Source organism: Gymnogyps californianus, chromosome 2 (genome assembly GCF_018139145.2).
Source record: "Gymnogyps californianus isolate 813 chromosome 2, ASM1813914v2, whole genome shotgun sequence".
NCBI lineage: Eukaryota > Metazoa > Chordata > Aves > Accipitriformes > Cathartidae > Gymnogyps > Gymnogyps californianus.
This window is the reverse complement of record NC_059472.1, coordinates 166,925,808-166,948,970: the sequence shown is the minus strand read 5'-3', so window position 1 is coordinate 166,948,970 and position 23,163 is coordinate 166,925,808. Positions and strand designations below refer to the sequence as shown.

The 23,163-nt window shown below is 50.8% G+C and overlaps 1 protein-coding gene across 1 annotated transcript in view; it reads left to right on the top strand.

Annotated features, from left to right (window-relative positions):
- Positions 1-22,834, top strand: part of CCDC12 (coiled-coil domain containing 12) — a 41,740-nt gene extending 18,906 nt beyond the window's left edge. Inside the window, 8 exon segments of the mRNA XM_050890950.1 lie at positions 7,859-7,929; positions 18,369-18,402; positions 18,404-18,444; positions 19,066-19,145; positions 20,930-20,991; positions 21,092-21,126; positions 21,524-21,600; positions 21,907-22,834. Of these exon segments, the coding sequence (XP_050746907.1) occupies positions 7,859-7,929; positions 18,369-18,402; positions 18,404-18,444; positions 19,066-19,145; positions 20,930-20,991; positions 21,092-21,126; positions 21,524-21,600; positions 21,907-21,986 (480 nt within the window). The 3' untranslated portion in view covers positions 21,987-22,834.
- The last annotated feature ends 329 nt before the right edge of the window (positions 22,835-23,163 follow it).

The following is a 23,163-nucleotide window of genomic DNA, read 5'->3' as shown; positions in this document are numbered from 1 at the left end:
GATTCAAAAGAGCAGCTCTGCTAAAGCTGGGGAGGAATGGAAACGCGAGTTGGAAGATTTAGGCAGATATCAAAACATGGCAATTTGGTTATTGTAACTTTGGGTAAAGGCCAACCCCGATTAGAGGGGGAAGCGGTTCTTCAGACAGAAATTTTTAAAAGACGGTGGAGAAAAGAGAAGGGAACGAATATAAGCTTCAGTTTATAAAGTGTATTTGGGAAGGAGTTAAGTGACACACTTGTGTCATATGGGAATGATGAACTGCTTTCCAGACCAACGGTGATAAGAGGATATTAGACACCTAGCAAAAACACTTAAAATCAGCAGTTGTAGGTAATTTGCACCTAGGACTCCTAAAATAATCAGCTGAAGAGATTGTTGGCCTGCTGCGATTTGATTTAAATCTTTTCTGAATACTGGATAAATTCCAAAGGACTGGAAAAGTGCTAATAAAACACCACTATTTGAAAATAAAGGCAAGAGGGGTAACTTGGGTGAAGCCAGTTTGACTGCTGTTGGCGTTGAGTGGAATGATGAAAAGCCTGATTTGCAATTCTTTTAACTAAGAGTGAGAAAAAGGGAGTGTCATTTTTGTCATGTAAATTTGATTTAGTGAAGGGTTAGTATTGCACAACATGCTGGTTAAAAATTACAGCTCTGAGATGGGTAACCGATAGCTTAATAGCTGTCAACGAGGAGTCGTCATCGGGCAGAAGTGTTGCTTTTTGGGGCCTGTGCACCCAGTATTTCCGTTAGTCATTTGGAAATACGTGTAAATTTTCTGCTGGCTTAACGACAGCTGACTCAAAGTCTGAAGGCTGGTGAGGTCCGAGTAGCGATCATCGTCTGTTTGTATCAAATATGAGCCCTTTCGAGCAAAAAGGAGTTGCGGTGTGCTCTGTACACCTGCGTGGGGAAAATATACAGGGCTTATCCGTCGAATGGGTTCATCTCCAGGAAACCAGTGGCGTTTAGAAGGATGCTGGTTCTTGGGTTCATGTATCAGGTGAGGGATGGTGTCCCCTCCGTGTTGCCCTGGTTCACGTGGTCCAGTGTGGGCATTTGGAGAAATCTTAAAAAGTCAGTGATGGGGTGGGGGTAGGAAGAGAGAGCCACGTTAATCTGGTGGTTTATCAAAAAGATTTGGGAAGTGTCCTCGATCGTAGTGCACGGATGTTTGCACCCTTTCAACGTACCGGGTACAAAATGCTCTTTGGAAGTGAGTGATGGCAGGAACTAACGACTGGAAAGATGCTATGGCGTTGTATGGGCTTTGAGAGAAGCTGCCAAAGAAAGGAGTGGCTCCTCCACCTGCTGTCTTCAGGACAAGTTTGTGTCCTTTCCCTTTTCTTGGAAAAGATGCTTTACTTGGATGTGGATTGCCGCAGCGTAGGGATAACTGGCTGAGACTTCCCAGATCAGAGGCATTTTAAAAGTCAGGCGAGGTGATTTAAACATCCCTTTTGGCCTTAAATCTTTGAATGCGATGCAAAGTGAGCTGCTTCCCTTGTTATTACAGTGGAAGGCACCAAATAGCTGGGCAGACACCTACCAGCAAGAAAAAAATCATGATAATGTGCTGAAGCCCAGGGGAAAGTCTCATATTCCTCAAAATGTTGTATTCCTCAGAGCAGATGCTTCTCGCAGGTAGCCAAGACCTGCTCGACACGCAGGGAAGCACATGATGGGTAGGAGAGTTTGCTTTACTGCAGGTAAAATAAGTCTCATGTTTTGTGATTTCATATGCAAAGTTCGGGAGAGTACGTTCATATGTATGCTGGGAGAGGAGATGATAGAAATGCCTTCCTCGACCGCATTCCTCTCTGCTGATTATCACGGCTTACCTCCTGCTTTGTGATACGACCTGCCTGGAGTCCGGGAAGTGGTAGAACATGAAATCTGGTGCTTTCCCCAAAATGCTGGAGGAGCCTGATATTTTGCAATGGGAGCTCGATAAAATCCAGTTGTTCTTCAGCAGGCAAATAAAGCTTCTGCCTGGCGGGACTGTGGGTTGTGGGTGGTGACAGGAGATGGACTCATCTCCCTCGTAATGACCCAGAAGCCTTCCTCTTCACTGCCCTCCTGCTACGTGTAAATGCTCGACTGTGCTTACAAAGTGTTTTTACCAAGTTGTCACTGTCCATCTCTGAATATTGAACTGTCAGATATATTCTTCTCTCCGCCTGGTGCTGGCTAGGAGGAAAACAAACTAATGCAATGAACACTGACCGAATAACGTGGTTTACATCCCAGGTTTGCAGGACCCAGGTTCTGAACCTTGCAGACATCATCCAGTTCCCCGTATCTGTTCAGCTAGGAGCACAAGCTATTAACTGATCCCATGTAAAGCTTGCGATGGGCCTTGCGGGTGTTGCAGACAGCTGACACCCTTCTTTGAACAACCTGATGCAAATCTTCTTGGATTTATGCCTTAAACAGGCAGTGGATTAGAGTCTTTTCATCTCAGACCTCTTTGTGAAGAGTGGGAGTCCGTGGAGCAAAAGTCTACATGTTGGTAGCTACAAGCCAAGGGTTGCCAGTTGCGATGTCTGCGAATTAAAATAGGTAGGAGACTACAAGCGAGCAAGCTTTTTAATGCTGGGAGTTTATCTTTGGAGTGGCTTCTTCCAGAGACTGAAGGATGGGAATGACTTTGTTTGCAGGCAGTTGGTGAACAGTCTTGTGGACTTGTGTGTGTGTCTCCAATCTTACGACTTACAGCTAATAATAAACACCTCGCCACGGGGTGCCTTGAAAAGAGGAATCGCAAGAGCGAGAGTGGAGCGGCAGAGAGGTTATTTTCGGCTCCTTTTCTGGCATTAAGGTTTGAAACGTGAGAAAATGAAGTAGAACCGAAAAGCAGTGAGAGTTGAATTGCTGTTGCGCACCTGTGGGAAGTGACCACCAGTAAGCAAAGGGAAACGCATTAAAACACGTGAAGGATGAACGGGTAATTAGGGCAAACGCTGTTTTGGGGAGGAATACTTCCTTTCCTGAGTTAAGAAATGAAAGTTGCGACACAACTGTTGAACAGAAATGCTTGAAGAGGATGGTGAAGGGGCAGATCTTAGGACAAAAATTCGGAGCAAAGTGGAGAACCTCAAGACATCGCTGCTGTGTCAAAGTCCTGAGGGATCGGATAAACCCAGTATGGGCAGAGAAGAAAGAGGAGAGAGATGGGGCAGCGGTGAAACACGGACCTGTAAGATAAGTTGCATGTTTGAGAGGCCGTCTCTGTATCAATAAATGATCACGGTAACAGGATCTGCCTTTCTACAACCCTTCGCTCCCGAGAAGGCACAGCATCCTCGCCGCAGGCTCCGTATCTTGCGTGTGGTTTCAGGTTCTGCACCCGCAGGAGCGGCTGGAGAGGGAAGCTCCTCCACATTGGTGCGGCCGTTGCCTGCACGGCTGGCTGTGCACAGGAGGAAGGAGATGTTGGTTGCAAACCCCCATTGCTTCTCTTTGCAAGGGCACTTAGTCATCCACTTCTGCACTAAGCAGAATATCAAGGGAACGTTATTTCCCCCCTTTCTATCTACTTAGTAATGGCTCTCTCAATACCACCATCTCTCAGCTACACTCAGGCAAGGTGATGTGAACGAGGAGGCTTCATATCTTAGCCAGGTTAACTTATAGCGCTGATGGATGCAGCGTGAGCTGCTCCGGCTGCCTTTGCACTGAAGCGTATGAGTGCGCACACAGTCCTTCTGCAGACGATGCTGTGCCTGCACGTGAGGACGGTAGTGTCTTACGGCACTTCAGCTCTGCCCCAGCTCTTTGTTGGTTCCCCAGGGATTGCTGATAGGTATTCCCCGAAGAATTTGGTTGTATTATTTCAGACTGAAGTGAAGCCGTTTGTTTTGAATATAATTTCAAGACTTGCTCCGAGTAACTGCCTGGAGGTAAAGCTTTTCTATCGCTAGCCAAAGCTACGGGCATTGCCAAGCGATGGGGTGCATCTGTGTTTTTCACTGGAGGAGGAATGATCTCTAAGGGAATCTAACAGAATTTTTTCTAGGAATATCACCATGACTTTAGAAAATAATATGGTGGTAAAGGGGAATGGAATAAATTAAATTAAATCTGTTAGCGGATCTAACAGATCAAGCTGCTGCGAGCACCGAATCAGTCCTTTCCTTTCTGTGTCCTGCTGCCGTTGTGCACCGTCAGTCTATAAGGCTGCAGACACTTTAATTGCTGCTTTCTGCTGAAGTAATTGAAAGTTCAGCTTGCTTATACAGCGGGAAACCCCAGCATTTTGGGTGAGGAAGCATGGAAAGCAGAGGAGGGATATTCTAGCTGGCTGGCTGGGTGCTGCTAGCCATGCACCCCGCTTGCTGCCTGCTCCAGCCTAAAACCATCGAGAAGCGCTTTGAATCAGCTGCAGTTTATGTGTATATTTAGAAACCCGTGATGGCTCCCTCCCCACAGCATCTAGAGTCAGCCACTGTCGTCTTATAACTTTGCCTTTTTTCAGCTCGTGTGAATTCAAGCGCTTGAAGGCAGCACAGGAAGCCCTCGTGGTAAGCTGTGGGTAGGGAGTGTGTGCAGGGGGAAGCGGCGCAGCCTGGCTGCAAATGCAAGCAAAAAGCTTGGCAATCAGAAGAGGAGCAGCGATCCTCCTCTGCTGCATACATCAAATATTGCTTTAGAAACACCCTTTTTTTGTGGAGTCGGTGACGAGCTGCCTCTTTGCAGAGCTGCGACCGTTCCCGACGCTGCTGGAGGTTTATGGCCTCTTCGCCACGTGTCGCCTCTGCCCTGTGGCTGGGGCTTTTTGTCACTCTGCTAATGAAACCGAAATCTTGTTTACAGACCGTTTTGCAAACAGGGAACCAGCATTAATTTCTCTTGCTGGGGGTGTGGCGGGGGGAAGCCTGACTTCAGACATACATTTCAGACCTCGTTTGTGTTCCACTTGCACGCTGATCTGTCTAGTGGATCCTGATTAGCGGTGGATGATGGCAGGGAGTATAATTTAGAGGGCATTCGTGGCGGTGATGAGCAGGCTGGAAGTGGTTACGTGCAGTTACGCCGTCTCCTTGAACTGTGCTGCGGTCCTCATTATCCTGTGTTCTCTTCTGCTGAAGTACAGGAGGGACCGTATCTCCTTTCGAGCTCAGGACATCCCCAGGGAGACTCCCACACCCGTTCTCATGTTGCCGAAGGGCAGTGTGCCTGCTCTGCGCCGTCCAGGAAGGTGCCACGAGGAAAGCTGTAGCAGAGAAAAAAAAAAAAATCCCTGGTTGAAGGCACTACAGGACTTGTTGCATGAAGTTGCATTTGCTGGTGCTGTGCTCGATTTTTTTGGGAATATCATCGTGTGGGTAGAGAGCCACTCTGTGCTGGCTTCCCCCTGCACTTGCTCCCTACCCACAGGAAAATATTTGGGTGGTAATGGGGAATAAGTTGGAATTGGGGATTTTGGGCAAGCTCTAGAAGAGTGGTGGGATTTCAATACGAAATTATTTCAGCGTACAGGGAGAAGAAAGATTTGCAGCGCTGCAAAGAGCGCAGGCTTGCGGTGAGAAGAACAGCCACAGCTTGACGTGAATATTTTTGCCAAATATCTCTTTAGGATTTCTGAACCTGCTTATAAACCCTCCTGGATAAAATTCTAGCAAGAATGAGGGGAATGCAGGCTCTACGCGCGTGCACTAGAAGTATGAAGAGATGAAAGGAATGAGAAAGGACTTAGAGTGCGAGAAGGTACTTCCCACACCTTTAAATAATGTGGACTGAAGGGTGCCTAAATATTGCCTAGCACTAAGCTCACACCAGAAAGTTACAGCAGGCTGCGCGTGCTCTTACCCAGCCAAGCTCACGGTCTTTATTGAGCAAGAAATGCCTGTGCAAGTATCACAAGGTTACTACGGACTTAAAAATAAAAATAAAATTGCGAACAGGGAGTTAAAACTGAACTAAATATTGGTTTTAGGAATTATTTTTTTTTTCTTTCTAAAAAGACAGGACCATTTTTCTTGCCCTTTCATCATGGAGCTGAACCTGAACAACTCCAGTCACTGATGAGCCTGAACCAGAACTGAGCTGTTTCCTGGCTCGTCTCCCTGTTTGCATGTAATCTCATTTTTTAACCCAGGTCGCAGAATACAGTTTTAAAGTTCGTATGGTTGAGATGCACGTGATGAGTAAGCTGTTGACTAGGGAAACCTTTCTGGTCCTTTCAGGGGTTAGGAATACGTTTAGCTGGTAAATACTCTTGGTATCCTGAAGTTGGCTATTAGATGTCTGAACTCTCCAGCAAAGCTTTTAACAGCGCAAATAACTAATCAAAGTAATTTCTGATCTGAAAGCGATGTTGGTCGTGTTCTGGTTATAACCAGTTTTTGCTCGCAATTTTCCCAAGAGGGAGGTGAACCTATTTCAGGGTTGAAAGAAGACTTTAAACAGACTGACCTAGAGGGCTTCATCTCTTTGAACTGGGTGAAAAGGACCGGTAACCTTTGCGATGCGATGAAAGGACATTTCTTGAAAATAGTTTCTCTGGTCTCTGAGCTGTTCCTGTTGAAAGGTAGATGAATGTTGGCACAGCAGCCCCTGTGTGTTTGTGGCAACGTGAATCGTAGCCAGATATTACAAATGCTGTGTATTTATTATCAGGTAACTTGGGTAATACTCCTCCTGGAACCAGCCACGCTCAAGGAAATAAAAACTTGATCTGCTGTCTGCTAGAGCTGCCACATTTTGCTTTTCATATGGAGGATGACGGGGGAGTTCAATCAGAAAAGCAACTGCTTCCAAGGAAGTCGTTTGTTCATTCATTGCGTTTGGTATAACAATATACTCTGCAAAATAAGGGCAGATGTGTTTGTCACGGAGCATACTTTGTTCAGTGGTTGAATGAAATGAGTTAATCAGCGTAAGAACCAAACAAAACCCTTTCCAGCTCATTATTGTTAACGTTCAATATCTGTGCCTGTCTGGATAATAAATATAATTGGTAACTCGACTAATAAGCTGTTAGTGCCAGTGTCTGGATGATGCAAAATGAGCCTCTTTACAATACTGTAACACCCTGTTAAAGAGAAATTTGATTTATGTTACTGCACGGTGTTTCTGGAGCTGAAATTAGACCCTTTGTTGTGCTGATCGCTGTTTGATTCCTGCTGCCTTGTTTTGCAACCTCTTAAAACGTCCAGAATGATTACTTTGGAGAAAGAAAAGGGACCTGTGCGAAGCCTGCTAGCGTGTGCTCCCTGGACTTTTGCAGGTGATCTGCTGCGTCACAAGCCAGCCGAGCATGGGCTTGCTCGCTTCCTAAACTTCTATTATCTCTTCTGTCTGCCTATAGTTCCCTTCAACCAACGCAATAATATCCATCCTTTCTGGATCCGGGAGTGCCGGGAGGGATTTAACTTCAGGTCCCTGCCGCAGTGACACGGTGAAGGCGTACGCGGCTGCTGGCTGTCCTCTGTTTTGCTCAGTGCCCTGATCTCCTTTTCCTCTGCCGTTTAACGCGAGGTGGTAATTCAAACGCGGGACGAGGTTTCTGAGCTCTGTTATTGATTGCAACTTGCTCTTTGCTCTCTGAATTGATGCAGTTACCAGTAATAAGGGGGATATCAGCGCTGAGTGGCGCGATTGCCTCCGAGAGGAAAATTAAATTTTCCTTGCCCGTTCTTACATTTGTTTATCGTGCTATCTGTACAAGCAGAATACTAAAGGGAGAAAAAGGAAAACAGGCTTAATTTAAAGGTGTCGTAATTTAAAAGTCATTTCAAACTGTGCGTTGCTGTTTGCCCTGTGCCCTCCGGGAGGGTTTCTGGGCTGCTGTTTGCTCTCTGTCATTTCCAGGGAGGCCAAGGCCTGACAGATCAACTTCTCCTTCTTTCAGAATAAGGACAGCGGCGAACGTGAGAACAAGCAGCTCAGAGAAGATGACGAAGAGGAGACCATCAAGCACAAGTAATTATTTATTTATTCCCACTTGTCTGTCTTGTATGTTCAGGCGCTGCTCTCGTGTTTGCTGATTAGGGTCTTTCCTTGGCTCCTAACATGCAGCTTTTCTTGTTTTTTTTTTTTCTTTTTAGTGTGAATTTGATCTTATGGCATAAATGATCTGAGGTGGGGGAATAAAGAGGAAAAGCCTGGGGCTGACTTGCAGCGTTTCTGGGGTAGCAGGGGGAAGGTGGAGCCATCAGAGGTGTCGGGAGCATTTAGGCTGCCTTGCTTTAGGCTCCCTTGAATTCGACAGCCATTGCTGCATCTCTGTCCCCTGCACGTGTGTCGTTTTAAGTGTGGGCTGCTTTTTTTTCCGTGAACGGAGGCCCGCAGGGTACACGTGGCTGTTTAACTGCGGCTCACCGCTGTTCTCTCTTGTCGCCGGAAAATGTGAGCACAAAACTAACTGAGGCAGGGTGTCACTCCTGGCAGGACCAGCTGACTGTGCAGTCGGTTTCCTGCCGGTAAAAACGCTGTCAGGTCTCCTTTGGAGACGATGGGGGGTGAAGTTTGATTTGAAGATGCGGGACGTGACCTTTTCTCATCGCTTTACCGGCTAGAAACCTCCTCTGTGGGAGGTGTGCATCAGAGATGCTGCTGCAGATGAGCATATGTGCTCTGCTGAGAAAGCAGAGCAAAATCCTCGCTGCTTCTTGGGAATAACTCCCAGCAGAAAATACATCACTTCTTGAGAACAGTCTGCCTGGATTTGGGGCTGGGAGCTCTTCTTGAGAACCATCACCGAGGCTGAACTTTGTTTGTAGGCGCTGTGGTTGGTTTTTGTGCCGGAAGAGGCACGAGGTCTGGGCTGAAGCTGAAACAGTAGCTAGAGATCTTGGAAATGATGATGAATAATGAATAAACAGCTATTGCTTTCCAGCCCTGCCACTCGATACGCTGTGTGACGAGGTGATGCAGCGTGCGGTGGCCCGCTGACGAGGAGCATCAGGCCTGGGCTGTCTTTACCATACAATGAGCTGGCATCGTTGGGCTAGCAGCGATGCACTGCTGTTCCCAAACTGGAATTTTGAATGTCTGCTAAATCTCTGGGGAAAAAAAAAGGTTTTTTTCCTACTCCGACTGACTTTCAGGCTGGGGATTGCTGCTTTTTAACCACCACTGAGCAGCCTGGAGCGTATCGGAGGTGATGTGGTTTCATACCAAGTCCCTGGCATCACTGCTGTCAAGTTGGTAAATCACTTTTTCCACAAGTGCTTGTTCGTGAGCTCTCATCTTGTGGCAGGTTCAGCAAAAAGCCTTCCCCTGCCTGTGGGTGATGCCCTTGAAACTTCACCGACGTTATTTGTAGAGAGCAAAGGTGTTGAGTAGGAACTTCCATCTCCAGCCAGCTTTGTACTGATGCATGAAACTCCCTGCAGATGTGGGCACAGGGCTTCTCCTGAAATACGTGGGAGCTATGCCTTTGGGGAGGCGGCTTTTGGGGTGAAAAGTTGGCTTTCCAGATCGATTTTCCTGCAGGAGTCTGTAGCTTTTTATCCGCCTGTCCAACTACAGCATGTTTTGTCGGGATCCAAACGTAACTTTGCAAGGCAAATTAGAGCAAGATCTGCTCTGCAGGAAACGTTTGAATCACAAATTTGGCTGAGATGATTCTTAGCTTTTGCTTTACTTGTTGAACGTCCTTTTTCTGTTGCCGGAATTGGATGTGCGTTTTTAACAAGATCTAGAAGGCTGGCGAGCCGATAACTTGATTTCGTCTTAGATTTTTATTTCCCAATAGCGTAGCTGAACTTTCTCAGCCCTTTGAAAAAGGGAACTGCTGTGCACTAACGCCCCGTTGGCTGGTGGCAAAAGGTAAGCTGAGATAATCTGCTGGCGTTTACCCTGAATTTGAGAAACGAGGGGTCCTGGTAACTGAAATCTGCCTTCCCTGCAAACCGCTCCCTCACCCCAAACAAGCGTCTCAATAGCTGTGCTGCTTTCTCAAGCTGAAAACCACCAAGAGCACGACGTGGGGAGGGGAAGTCTAGTGGTTCAATAAATAATCCTGTGGCCTGTACGCAGGGTTTAGGTGCAGTGACCGTCCCGAAAACCAGGCAGCACCCTGGGCTTTCGCTGCAGGCTGGTTCATCCTCCATCCCTGCAGTTGCACCTTCTGCGCCAGCTCGCACCCGAGACCATCCTTTATACTCTATAGGAAGGACAGAACCGCCGGGCGCTGGCTTTACTAATATTTTCTCGCTGCCTGTGTGACGACATGCTTTTTGGCAGCTTCCTGTTTTTTTTTTTTTTCTGATCGACTCAAATATCTCCCCCCCTCCCCCCCTTTTTTTTTCTTTTTTTTTTTTTTGGTTCCTTGTTTTTATCTTTCACGCTGCAAGCTACCACTGCAGGAACAAGTGCTGACGAAGCCCTCTGTGAAACCCTGATACACTCGCAGCAATTTCAGCTCAGGCTATCTCTGATCTGAGCTCTCAGGGGAGTTTATATCTGTAATTGCAAAGAGCTCGGGTTGTTGTTATTATTATTATTTTTTTTTTAACCAGTTATGCTTAGCCTACTGACCAGGAAACACCTTCTGCCACGGCGCAGCCTGCGATCCGCCTTTGCAAGGAACAGGGTGTGGGTGGACTTTGGCCCTTCCGCCCCATTCCCGCAGGGAAAAGCAGTTGGTTTGGGGCTCGGGGATTTGCAAGGCGAGCGCTACGTAAAGCCACGGCTGGCTGGAGACCGGCATTGCTGCCCCGCAGGGAGCAGAGAGGCGTTGAGCTTTGAAGTTGGGCTGCAGTTCTGCAAGCGGAGCTCATCAGGGATGTTAAAAGTATAAATAAAAATCCAAGGTAGGGCTTGGAGAGGGAGGGGGGGGAAAAAAAATCTTCAACTCTTCAACTTAACTAGAAATGAAGCTTCAGTGAGCTGCTGTTAATCAGCTGCTGGTGTTTCGACACTTAGTCATCCTTTAAAATTACAGCTCCGTGCTGTGCCGGTTGCAGAGATGAATTTCTGGGAGGAGCCGGGGGAGGCAGGGGTTGGGAAACGCAATCTCTCCCCTCGCCGTGGGAAGAATGTCACGGGGCAGGTCAAAACCACTTTTTTTTTTTTAATCTCTGCACAAAAAATACAGCAGCGACTCTGCTCAGTGTTGGCTTTAACTTGGCAGGACAGCCAAGGCAGTAGCAAGGATAACTGCTGTGCGGACGTGCTTCCTTACGTCCTGGAGCATGGAGACCTTAATGAAGAGTTTAAAAAAAATAAAACGAATAAAAAAATTATAATCAACTATGGGAGAGAGCAGTATTTCTGTGTAGGCTGAGCTGAGTATACGGGGCATGTTTGATCGACATCTACGTGGACAGCTGAACCTGTTACCAGTGGTGGTTTGTCCTGATGGACAGCGTGCAAAGAGTCAGGCTCCATCACCACCCCACACCTCCGGGGACCGAGACCGTGTCCCCTCCGTTGGGGAAGTGCTTGGCCCACGGCAGGAGGAGGTGGGCAGGGGCCAGGCAGTGTAACATCACACCTTTTGCTTGGCGCTGGAGAAGGGAGAACAGGAGTTTAGATGGCTGAATCCACCTGGGTAATAACCAGTGGGGTACTGGGTGCGGAGATTCAGGAGCTGGCAGGATCTTGGCTCCATCCTGAAGATGCTTGTCCCCATTTTGATGCAGTGCAGAGCCCTTCTCCCCTCCAGAGCTGTGAAGATGCTGTGGACCTTCCCTCCAGTTAGAGCTGTGCCTGTCTTACTCCGGAGGAGATATCTGGGAGGTGATCTGCCTTTGCTGGGAAGGCCCCATGGAGCTTCAGCTGGTCCGAAGCCTGGCTGCACCCTCCTAACAGAGGCTGTTGATGTGTTCAGTGGGTGCCTGGTGATCCCGGCTTTGCTTTGGGCATGCTGAGTGTCCCTCTGCCTGTCCCTCAGCAGCAGGGTGCAAGGGTGATACAGCCAAAGGTGAAACCCTGGTCCCTCCTACCCAACCCTCGGCATCTGCCCAGCAGTCCGCTCTCTTTCAGTAGTCATTGCTGGGAACGCGTCCCTGCTGTAACCAAACCACAGCATTTTGGGTGGTGAATTTTGAGTGCTTAGACCTCCATCTGACCTGCCTGCGGGAGAGCTCTTGGTGTGGCGCCGGGGCAAGGCTGTACATAACCCTGAGCTTACCTGGAGCACCTTTTTGCTCACAGCTGGCTCTGTGCTGAGACAGTGGATCTGAACGTGGTTACTGAAGCGCAGAGCTGCAGCAAAGTCGTGCTTGGCACTGTTTTGAGGCTGGCTAGGGGGATGTTGAGGTCCTGTGGTCATCCAGGTGCTACCAAGGTACCTTCAGGGCTTCTTTTTGGCTTGAGCCTCAAGGGTGGCAGATCGTTTCTGACCCACCACGAGACAAACAAGCTGGAGAAACCCCGTAAGAGCATGGGCGAAGCGTGCTCTTGCACCAGCGTGCAGAGGAGCGTGGCTGGGTGCTGCAGGCAGGGTCAGGGTTTGCCCATCAGCCAGCTCCTGGTGCTGTGTCGCCAGCCTGGGTCATGTGCTGCAGATCGAGTGTGGGTTTTGTCCCGGTTGTATTAATTGATGCTGAAGTTGCTTGTGTCTGCCTGGAAAGCGCTCAGCTGCCTGGTAAAGCAGCGTGGGAGGCCAGACGGTCTCGTGGCACCTGCCTGCATTTGAAGAGCTTCTCTCGCAGCTCTCCTCCTGCAACACCCGGGGATACGTCCCTCCCCATCCGTGCTCCCCCAAGAAGCACGTCCTGAGAAACCAGCTGCCTTGGCAAGTTTTGGGGGCTCGCGGTGTTAATAGAGGCGTTTGTTTTTTTGGCATTCCTCGAGTGCCTTTCGGCAGCCGGGGAGGAGGATGTGCTTCCACACGCTCAGCTATTTGAGCAGGAGGAGCCCTCTCCCAGCGAAAAGAGATTGCTCCTCGGAGGGTGGGTGCTGATGGGTCTCTGCCTCTGCTTGTTCCTTGCTCCTTTTCTGCCTTGGGCAAGGAATCCAGGAACAAAGGCAACAACTTTGTCCTCTTGATCAAACAACAGCTCTGGACTGCTGCATTAGAGATGTCTCCATCCTACTGCAAGAGAGGGTGCGAGGAGAGCCTTGACTAGTGTGGTGTGCGTTCGGGATGTGAAAGTCATTTCTTGGCTTCTAAGTGAGAGCAGATGCAGATCATCTGGGTGTGTATCTTGGTTGCTGGAAAGGTCACTGCGTGCAGCGAGGCAGCCTGGAGATGTATGGACCTTGCTTTCGAGCCAGCCCAGCTGTAGGGAAGCCTCCAGGAAGGCCGCAGCAGGAGGTGGTGCACCCAGATGTCACAGAGCAGACGTCAAAGCTGTCTGCAAGGGGACAGGCTGGGTAGGAAAGCGAAATGCAAAAAACAAGGGGGTTGTGAAATTAAGTCTGTGCCAGGATTGATGGGTGTTGTATAGCAAGTCTCGCAGTGCCCCTGAAGGGTGATGGTGCTGTAGAGTTCCCTCAGCACCCGTGGGTGGTCACGCAGCACCCTGTATGTGCTAGGTGATGTTGCGGAGAAGTGCAGCAGGTCAGTGCGGGGGTGACCGAGGGGAGCAAAGAGGGCATAAGAGTCCAAGCCTGAAATCTCTGCCCAAATGCCCTTAATCTGGTTCTTTCCATGGGGTCTGCAGATAGTAGGAAAGAGAGTAAGCTTGTCAGTCAGTCAAACTCACCATACAGTGAATTTCCCCTGGCAAAAAAATTAGAGGAGCTGTAGAAAAAGCTTGAAAATGACTTCTGCTATGTGGTTTGCAATTGGAAACAGAAGAGGGAAGAGGCACTTTGAGGAGAAGTGTTGGCTGCCACTGAAGAGGGTCTGAGTGCTGCCCCAGGGGACACCTTCACCGCATGGCTCCACAGGTACCCCAGCATCCCTGCTCCTTCCAGGTTCTTCCAGTAGCTTGGCCAGAGCCCAGCATGGACTCCCTCCAGCTTAGGCCCCAAACCTCCTGGATTGCTGCAGAAGGCTCCTGCTTTGCTGCTCTTGGTTGTCTGGCTGCCTTGTCCCTGCTCCTTCAAACCTTCTTGCCGTCATGGGGCATGTGATGGGGCAGAGGAGGGTCCACCAAACCACCGCTCCTTCAAGGATTTGAGACCTCCCTCGTATCTTCTGTAGCAGTAATTTCTTTACGTGTTTGAGTGTGGCTTCCCAGGACCACCCAGGAGTAAGTGAATTTTGGAGACGCAGAGAAATAAAATGAAATTCTTGCGCTGGTTCCTCTTTAAAGGACAATGTGGAAACGGTTGCCCAGGACATTTGGTTTCAAGCAAGTTGGAGCGGCTGTCGCAAAAATGGAAGGCTCTGAAAACGGGGGCTCTGGAGCAGCTTGGGAAGGTCAAAGGGCAGCAAGTTCTCAAACCAGATGGTATTTCTCCAGGGCTTTGGAAGGGAAATTGCCTGAAATGGCTGAGATAGGGTTGAGAACACCCAGGACTTCCCTTAAGTGCTTCTAAAGAATGGAAAGGCTTTACCATGGCACTCCAAAAATAGTCGTCTGGGATCTGGGTGTTTGAAACCACTTTGTTTTGATGATGCAGCAGAGGAAGTGTCTTTTTTGTTTTCTAGCCTCACCAGGTGCCTAGAGCCGACGCTGAGGAGCACAAGAGACCTTTAAGCAGAGCGATGTGAAGGGCTTGAGGGAGACCGAGAGGTGAAGAGCCGTGGAGGTCGCCCACCTCTGATCCTGGGCAGAGTAAGCAGGGTCTGCAAACGCTGCTGGACTCCTGCCTTCTGCTAATATCTGTCCTGCTGAGGTCCGCTTGCCTCTTTCACCTCCAGAAGCACTAAGAAAACTGTACTGAGATGTCCTAGCCAGCTTTCTTTGGCCCTTAGCCTTGTCCTCAGAGAGGTAAAAATAGGAAGGCGCTCTTGAAGCGGTCTAGTCAGTGCAGCACCAAGTGACTGTTTGTGATAGTAACTACGGGAGCGAGGATGCTGTGACATCTTAAGAAATCACTGTTACGGGGTTTCTTGGCAAATCCATTCCCCGTGCTCCTGACGCAAGGACATCAGCGGGCGCTTTACCAGAAGGCTTTGAAAGATCCATTCATCAGTTGAAAACCGGTGTTTGCTCCATAAAGCCCTTGGGGCTGGAGGAGTAAGGCAAAAAACAACCTCGCAGACAGCTTTGAGTGTCCTGTGTTTTGCATCGAGATAGCTCTTTGCATTCTGCGCATACCCTGCATGCCGTGCCATTTCCAACCCGCCTGCTTCAAAGAAAGGCCGACATCTCTTCTTCTTCCCCAGCAAGGAGCTCCAGACCTGAGTGGAAAGCAGATTTGAGGCATTCCTGACCCAAAACAGGGAACCTGCCGCCCCTCATGGGCTTTCAGGAGATGCTGGGAGGCTGTGTGCATCGCTTCCCTCTGTAATCACTGCAGCTACCCAAATCCTTGTGCGGTCCTAGGAGCTTTCAGCACAGACGTGCACCCACTGCCGGCTGTAAGGACGTAACCACCTCCATCCCTAGCAATCCTGGCTTGTTTGGGCTGAAATGAGCTGGGAAACACTGCACCAGGTGCTCAAGGAGCAGGAGATCTTCTGGGTTGGGCACATCCATCACTTATAAGGAGATGCTGATAAAATCTGCTGGTGACTGTGCACGAGCTTAATCCCACCCTAAAACCAAATAGTTCAAACCCAGGTCTTATCCGGGTGCTCAGGCCTTCCCGAGAAGCTTTAAGCACTCACGTTAGTGCCGGTGCTTCGTCGTGATGTGCCCTCCGTCCCCGGGAGCTGCGCTCCCTTAACCCGGCTCCTACGTGCCCATTTGCCGCGGAGCCTGTTGTTAGCTCTGGGGTGGGGTTTTTTTTTTTTTTGTTGTTTTCGTGGGAATGGGGATAATTCATCACTTGTAAAGTGCGCCGGGCTGTCTTTCTGGAACGCAGCGCTAGAGGAACCGCTGGCACCTGAACTTTATTTAACCCACCTCGGTGGAAGACCAGCAGCTTCTTCTAAATATATATATTTTTAACCCTTGCCTGCCTTCAAGTTACTTGCAGTAGCACCGCCCTCCTCCTCATCTCTCTGCCTTTACAGACGTATTCGCGCACAGAAGAAGGGGGAGACAAGTCTTGCACTCCTGGTGAGCGTGGCACTGCTGGGGCTGGTGCGTGGTGAGATCCCCAAGCCCTCTGAGGAGGCGGCCGCGGGGAGCGCCGGGCACCGAGAATTACCAGAGGCAGGTGCGAGAGCTGCTCTCGCCTTGCACAGTTAATTAAAGGGATCGATTTTGGTTTGTTTTCTCCTGACGCTTGCAGTTGTGCATGGGTTTAATAAGGACCTGAAAGCCCTGGCGCCAGGCGTGGGGGGATCTTCTGGGCGCAGCCTCGCAGCCCTTCTCCTCTTCGCCCCCGTGCGTCGGCTGCTTCCCCTTCTGCCAGACCCGCGCCGCTGCTCGTCCCGTCTGCGGCAGAACCTTGTCAAGTTGTGCCTTGTGGTTTTATTTTTCTAATCTTGTGGATAAACCTCCAGCGAGCACGAGCAGTGCTAGACTGCAAGGCTTTTGTTTGCAAGCTGAGGTGGGGCTTTCTGGGTGCGCAGAGTGTCGGGGAGCAGGTTTAAACTCCAATTCCTCTTCCTTGTGTGTTCCCCAAGTGGTGCCGAAGCCCTGCAGCAATGGAATGAAGGGCTGGACACCCTTCTTGTAGCCGGAACCAGACCTCTGGGGTGTGTGCCCCTTGCAATGTGGGATCTGGGAGCTTCTGCTGCAAACAGGAGACCTCTCAGCTCTCTGCTGGTTTGGCTGTGGCTGAGCAGCTGCAGCTCCCATTGCATGTGCAAAACAACTTTAAAATATTGCTTGTCAAGGTGTAATGGTAACATCTTGCTGGACCGAAAGAAACAGCTCGCTTAGCTCGTAGCTCTCGTTTTAGGCGATCTGACCCTAGGGAGTCTGTGTTTGGTTTCCTTTCAGCTGCAAGTAAATCCTTCTAAATGTGAGCTGAGGAGACCAGAAAGTCTGGGAGATACTGAAAGTTTGTATATTCTGCAGGGTCTGCCACTTTGTCAGATAAAATCCTCTCCAGCGAGCGTGAGCCAGCCTGTGGCCACATGTCTAACATCGCAGCCTGATGTCCTGTGACCTCCTGGATGAATTAGCTGCTCCTCTTCCTCCCCCGGCCTCCCAGGTTAGCAACAAAATCCTGCTAAGCGGAGATTGTCCGTAAAATCACAGAATAACGGTGATTTCTGTGTGCCTGGAGATGGCTTCTGCAAAAAAATAATCACTTGATCCTCCAAGATCAGCCTTCCTGAAAAGAACTGCCTTTCTGGCTGAGGATTGATGGTGATCAGTACAGGTTAATAGAATAAATCCCTCCTCCCAGGACGTGTGTGCATAAAAATACACGTAAAACTGTGCGCAGCAGCTTGTCTTTGTGGGGTGAAGGTGCTCTTGGCCTGGGGGAGGTATTGCAGCTACATGCTAATCTCTCTTGTGTTTCTTTTAAGCATCCTTTCTCCCAGCGCTGGGGAAAGTTGTTCCTGTTTCACGGTGTTGCACTGATGTAAGGGCTCGGGGGACCCGGGCTTGATTACACGAGAAATGTCTGCGAGTCTCCTAATCTGCCTGGGCTTTGGTTTCCAGTCTGCTGGTCGCATTTATCTCAGTTAGGTCTTGCTGAGCTCCAGCCACGTGCTCCCACCACCTCCATGGCACCAACCATGGTCTGGGTCAGGCTCTTTGCAAGTCGATTCAGCTGCCAGAGAGGGGCCGGGATGGCGTGGGGAAGGGTAGGACCTTCCTGCTGTGCTCCAGGGACCTCCAAGGTTGGGGTTTTTTTGTGCTTCCCAGATGAGCGTGGCCGTCTGACTGCTGACTTTCCTCTTCCCACCTCTCTTGGAGTGTAGCTTCTTCACCCTTTATTTTGCCTCTCTTTGCTTTGACTGTGAGCCCGTGGGTTGGGTTGTATCTCTCACTTGCTTCTCCATCAGTAAAGTCTAGCAGGGAAGTGGCCCCAGGTATCAGCTATCTGCTGGGAGGAAAAACGGTGATATTCAACCGTTGATTTTCCTGCCTGATAAAAGTGCCCTCTCCTGTGTCTGCATCGGGGCTCTCTGCATCCTCCTCTACAGCGGCACAGCCACCTTCATCGCTGCCGAAGGCTTTGCTGACAGCTGGGGCAGGAGCATCGCTGGGCAGCAAGTACCTCAGTTTCTATTTAAACTGATTAAACCCATCGGCAGTGTTAAATGAGTTTAATCTACTTCATTTGCCCTGTGGGCTAGTGTGCTGTTATATCGGTCCAGCAGCCTGCAGAGCGCGTTGCAGGCATGCGTAAGCAACTGGAGGTGGGACGGGGTCCTGCAAGCTTGATTTTCAGGGCTCGGGTTTTGGAAATGCCTCTGCTTGAAGCTTGCAGGCTTTGACCTCGGTGAGGAATCAGCCTGGGGGTGCACATGATTGAGGTTGTCTAACGGTTGTCCATTTGAGGCCCGAATTATTTGGGAGAGGTGTAAAAAAGAACAGCCTTGAAAAGAGGGAGAATTAGCATCCGAATACCGGGGAGGTGTGTGCACGGGGGAGAGGGCTGACTGCTGACTCTTGAGCTCTCCTGGAGGGAGGTGAAAGGATGGGTGAACTTCTGGGTGTCGTTTGGATATCATCGTCCCTGTCACCGCCAGCTCCACCACCCGTTTGCTCAGAAACCTGAATTTTCTGCCCTTATTTGCACCACGTGGCTGACCTGCACCCCTGTTTGTAGCGCTTCCAGAAGCATCTCTGGTGACTGGGTAACCACCTTGAACCCTAAATACTCTTTTTGTTTTCCCTGTCCTTCCCGTTTACCCTCCTGGGATCATGTTTTTCCCTAATTGTGGATCTTCGCTGGTGTTTCCATCCTGAGTCTATCACTGGGTTGAGACCTAAAAAGGAGCTGGGCTGAAGTTCAGAGCTTTGCAAGGCTGCTTGGGTCTATTACTAGCTGCCTCTGCTTGGCTTGCCAAGACACCGCCTTTATCCTGCCGAGCTCCTGGTTGACCCTGCCTTTTCTGACTTGTGTGGGTCGCTGCCAGCCCCTGGCCGCTGCCTGCGGCTGCTGATGGAGATGTACCCCTCGCTGGCAAGAGCCTACGGTCCAGGGCAGCATGGACGTGTCTCACTGCTCTGTGCTCTTCCCTTTCCTCCCCAGGGAGCTCAAACTGCGAAACTACGAGCCCGAAGATGAGGAGCTGAAGAAGAGGAAGGTGCCCCAGGCCAAGCCGGCCTCAGGTGGGTGCAAGCAGGAGTGTGGGAGGTGAAATGAGGGAGCATGAAAGCAGAAGTGTTGCCAACAGTGGTGCTGGTGCCTGCGGTGAGGACCCCGCTGCTTTGCTCTGTTCCAGAGGCTTGCAGGCAAGGCAGATCATGCAGAGCCCTTTGCAGGGACTCACTGACTGCTGTAATGAGCCTCTCTCTCTAACAGCACATCCTATCCCCTCCCGCTGGCGAGCCTCCCTCCCCAGCAGTGTTCTCGGAGAGAATGAGGCAGCACTTGTCGTTGTGAGGACAAATAAAACAGCACGGGACTCTGCATCCAGCCAGCATGCTGCCAAGTGGATGGGTTATACCTTTCCTTTCCAAAAATCAGGTGGCTTGGAAACCTCCGTGTTCCTGCTCGCTCCAACCCAAGGTGGAAGAGCCACCGGGACGTATTCTGGTAGCAGCTTGCTGGTGTGAGGAGTTTAGGTCCTAGGAGATGAGTGTCTGCAGCCCTGGAGGGTGCTGGCGTGTCTGAGCAGCCGTGGTGGGAGCACTGGAGCTGTCCCGCTGCTGCTGGGCGAGCGTGATGCTTGCGGCCCCCGTTGCTTCATCACCCCCTCTCGCCCGTGGGGACCACACACCCTGCATTCCACAAGCGGGGTGTGTGTCTGAGGACACCGAGTCCAACCCCAAACCAAAGGGTTGATACTCAGAGGAGCCGAGCTCTCGCTGGAGGATTCTCAAGGAGATTCAGGCTGTTTTTTGTTTGAATTACCTTTAAACAAATATTAGTCATGAGTCCAGGGCGTTCAGTCTGCGATTTCCTAGTGCTGAACCTCCGCGCCGCTCTTGAGAGGGAGGCGAAGGGTAGAAGTTCCCTTGATCTTGAAATATTGAGTCCTCCTGGAATAGATCTCTTTAAAAATGCCCTAAATAAAAAGGCTGCCTTTGGGAGCACAGCAGAGATCTGGTAGGTAGGAATGCTGACGCTGCGCTTTCTTGATCCTTTTGTAAAAGTTTAAAACTTCCCCTGACTCTTCTCCGGCGTGTGATTTGGAATTGGGATCAGCAATTTTGACCGTTTCCAGTAAAACTCGTGCTCTCTGCCAGCCCTTCTTTGGAGCTGCAGTGCCCATCGGCTGCAGTTCCCGGGTCTGGAGTAACCAGCCTGTCTGTCCTCGGGCACTTTGTGCAGGGGCTGGAGAGGGAGGAGGACAGAGGAGCTGGGACTCGGCGTGGATTCGTATTAAATGTGCCTTGGGCATATCCATTTGCTGGAGCAGGATTCACCCCTCCTTGCACAGGCGCCCGAGTTGAAGGATGGAGGGGCCGTTTTTCCATGCGTGCTTTGCCATTATGCCCAGTATCAGCAGACCTTTACGTAAGGTCTGGGCTGGAGCTTGATTCCTCCAAGATGGCTCAGGCTGTGGCCTTGTAAATGAGTCACGGTGAGTCAAATTCCAGTTTAAACACCTGCGGAGCAGCTGATCCCTGCAGGTCTTATGAAAAGAGGGCTTGAACCCAGCAGACTTCTTGCTGCCGTTGCTGTTTGTGGCGTTTAATGGTTGTTGGGTTTGCATCATTTTCAGATGGTTTTTAGGAGTCTCCGAAAGGGTTTGGGTGGTGGAGGGATGTGTCCCCCCATGTGTACTCACCCATATGTACCACGCTCTTAAGGCAAAGGCGTTCAAATGGGCTTTTATAAAAGCTCTTGTGAACCAAGCCCAGAGCTCTGGTGGGTTCCCCTGTGCCTTGTCCCCTTGGTGTCCCGCCGCTGTGCCCTGCGCTGATGCTGGTCCTGTTCCCCCATCTAGTGGAAGACAAGGTGAAGGACCAGCTGGAGGCCGCCAAGCCGGAGCCCATCATCGACGAGGTGGTACGTATATTCAGAGCCGCGCTGTGCCGGGTGCATCTATCTGCGTCCAGGCTTGAACCTTACCTGCAGCTCTCACTGGGTGTCTTCCCTTCCTCCCTAGGATCTGGCAAACCTGGCCCCTAGGAAGCCAGACTGGTGAGTGCCTGCAGAGCCCTGCTCCTGGGAAAGGGGTGTTGGCGTCAGCGGTGGGTTACCATCGCCTCGAGGTTGTCCAGGTTGGGTTAAAAGTGCTAGAAATGGGAAACCTAGCCCTGCTGTTGAGGAAGATGCAAGGCACGGGGCTGTCTTCCCTTTTCCTGTTTACACCGAGTGACTTCACTGATCCCTTTGGGGTGCTTGTCACCATGGTCGCCTCAGTGACAAGGGATGCTCTGGGTGTTGGGTTGATTTGCCCATGAGCTGCCCTGGTGGCAGACACACACTCTGCTCCGTGGTGCTCATAGCAGAGAGAAGGAGTTTCTCTTCCAGTGGGAAAGGTGTAACGTGGCCCCTGTGTTAGGATTTGTTCTGATGTTGTCACTCTCCTCCCCAGGGATTTGAAGCGAGATGTAGCCAAGAAACTGGAGAAGCTGGAGAAGAGGACACAGAGAGCCATCGCTGAGTTGATACGTGCGTTATGGTGCCGCAGGGATGGCACACGGAGTCACCAGTTGTTCCGGAGGGATTACACGATCCTTACCGGGAGCTCGGTGCCCTGCTGTGCCAGAGAGGGACTGGTGGAGCTTGATCCCCTTCCCAAAAGGCTCTGTGAAGCCGTCAGTCCCAAGTAGCTTCCCCAAGGCCGCATGCACGCTCGGCTTGCGCGGCAGGGAAGGATGGTTTGTGGGCTTGGGGGCTGCGGTTCAGGTCCTCCGCCGTGTAGGTTCCCCAGTACAGCCGGTTTGTCACTAAGCCACTGCTGTTTCTCGCTTGCAGGAGAGCGGTTGAAAGGGCAGGAGGAGGAGCTGGCGTCCGCTGTCGGGTCAGCAAAGCAGGAGGGAAGCGACTCCGACTAGGAGGTCCATCCGGCAGCCTCGGCCGTGGATCTGCCTCTGCCAGCAACGCCGATCCCATTGCTCTCAGGTAGAGGCACCTTGCTGGGACACGCTGCTCGCCAGCCCTTTGCCAGAAGCCCACAAATCCTACCGTGCCTGAAGGAGAGGGGCAGATCCAAGGAGCCCTGCTGTCCTCTCTCGGACTACGGCTGGCTGTTGAGGAACACTTCATAGATAGCTTTTTGGGAGCAGGACAGACACCCACGTTAGCTTGAACCTAGGCTGCCAGGACTCGGAGCAAGGAAGATGTGGGCAAAAAGGCTAGTGCCAGAGAAGGTAAATTCAGGCTAACTCTCCTCTCGCTTGCTGGGTAAGCAAGAAGATGCCCACACAGCCAACAGCAGCCCTTAGAGAGGCACGACCATTTCCCAGGGGTCTGATGCTCCTGTTCCTGCGCAGAGATGCCTTTTTCAAGGTGCTCCTTTCTGCAGAATTGCTGGTGTAACTGCCATGTGGGGAACGACGAGGTCTCTCGCTCTGGAGAGCTGACTGTGAGTATTTGGGAACATCCGTGGTCAGACCCAGCACGTGCAGAATAACTCTGCTGGAAGGGGCTGTGTGGCTCGGGACCTGTTGGTTGCTCTGCGTCCAGCTGAGGTTAACGTGGCGTTGGTTCTGTTCCCTGAAGTTTCCCAACCCTCCAGGCTGTGCAGTGTGTACCACTCCTCTATATGTTTTATAATTGACAAAGTTTGTTCTTAACGAATCTTTTCGTAATAAAACAGTCCCGCAGCGGAAGAAGTTGTCGCTTGTTCTGCAGAAGACTGGGTGGAGGCAGCTCACTTCATCTCCCTTATGTCTGTGGGGACTTCAGACCACTGTTCCCTGGTCCCTGTCCCCTTCGCTTCCCCGGGACGGGGAGCAGTGGGCTTCAGTTCATGTAAGTTTGAGGTGGCCGAGCTGTAGCTACAGCAGGTCAAGCACAACTCCTGGGTCGGAGCTGTGCCGTGGATGGGGCAACCTGGGGTGATGCCAAGCCCGTGCCGCTGGAAGAAGTGAGCGGGTGGGATGCTGCAGGGCTGACCCTGCATCTTCCCTGGGAACCTTGGCTGTGGCTCTTGGAGATCTTGCAGGATGGGTGCCTTGGCCAGGCCTGATCGTATGGGCTCCTGAATCCTCTGTGTTTGATTCAAAAGTG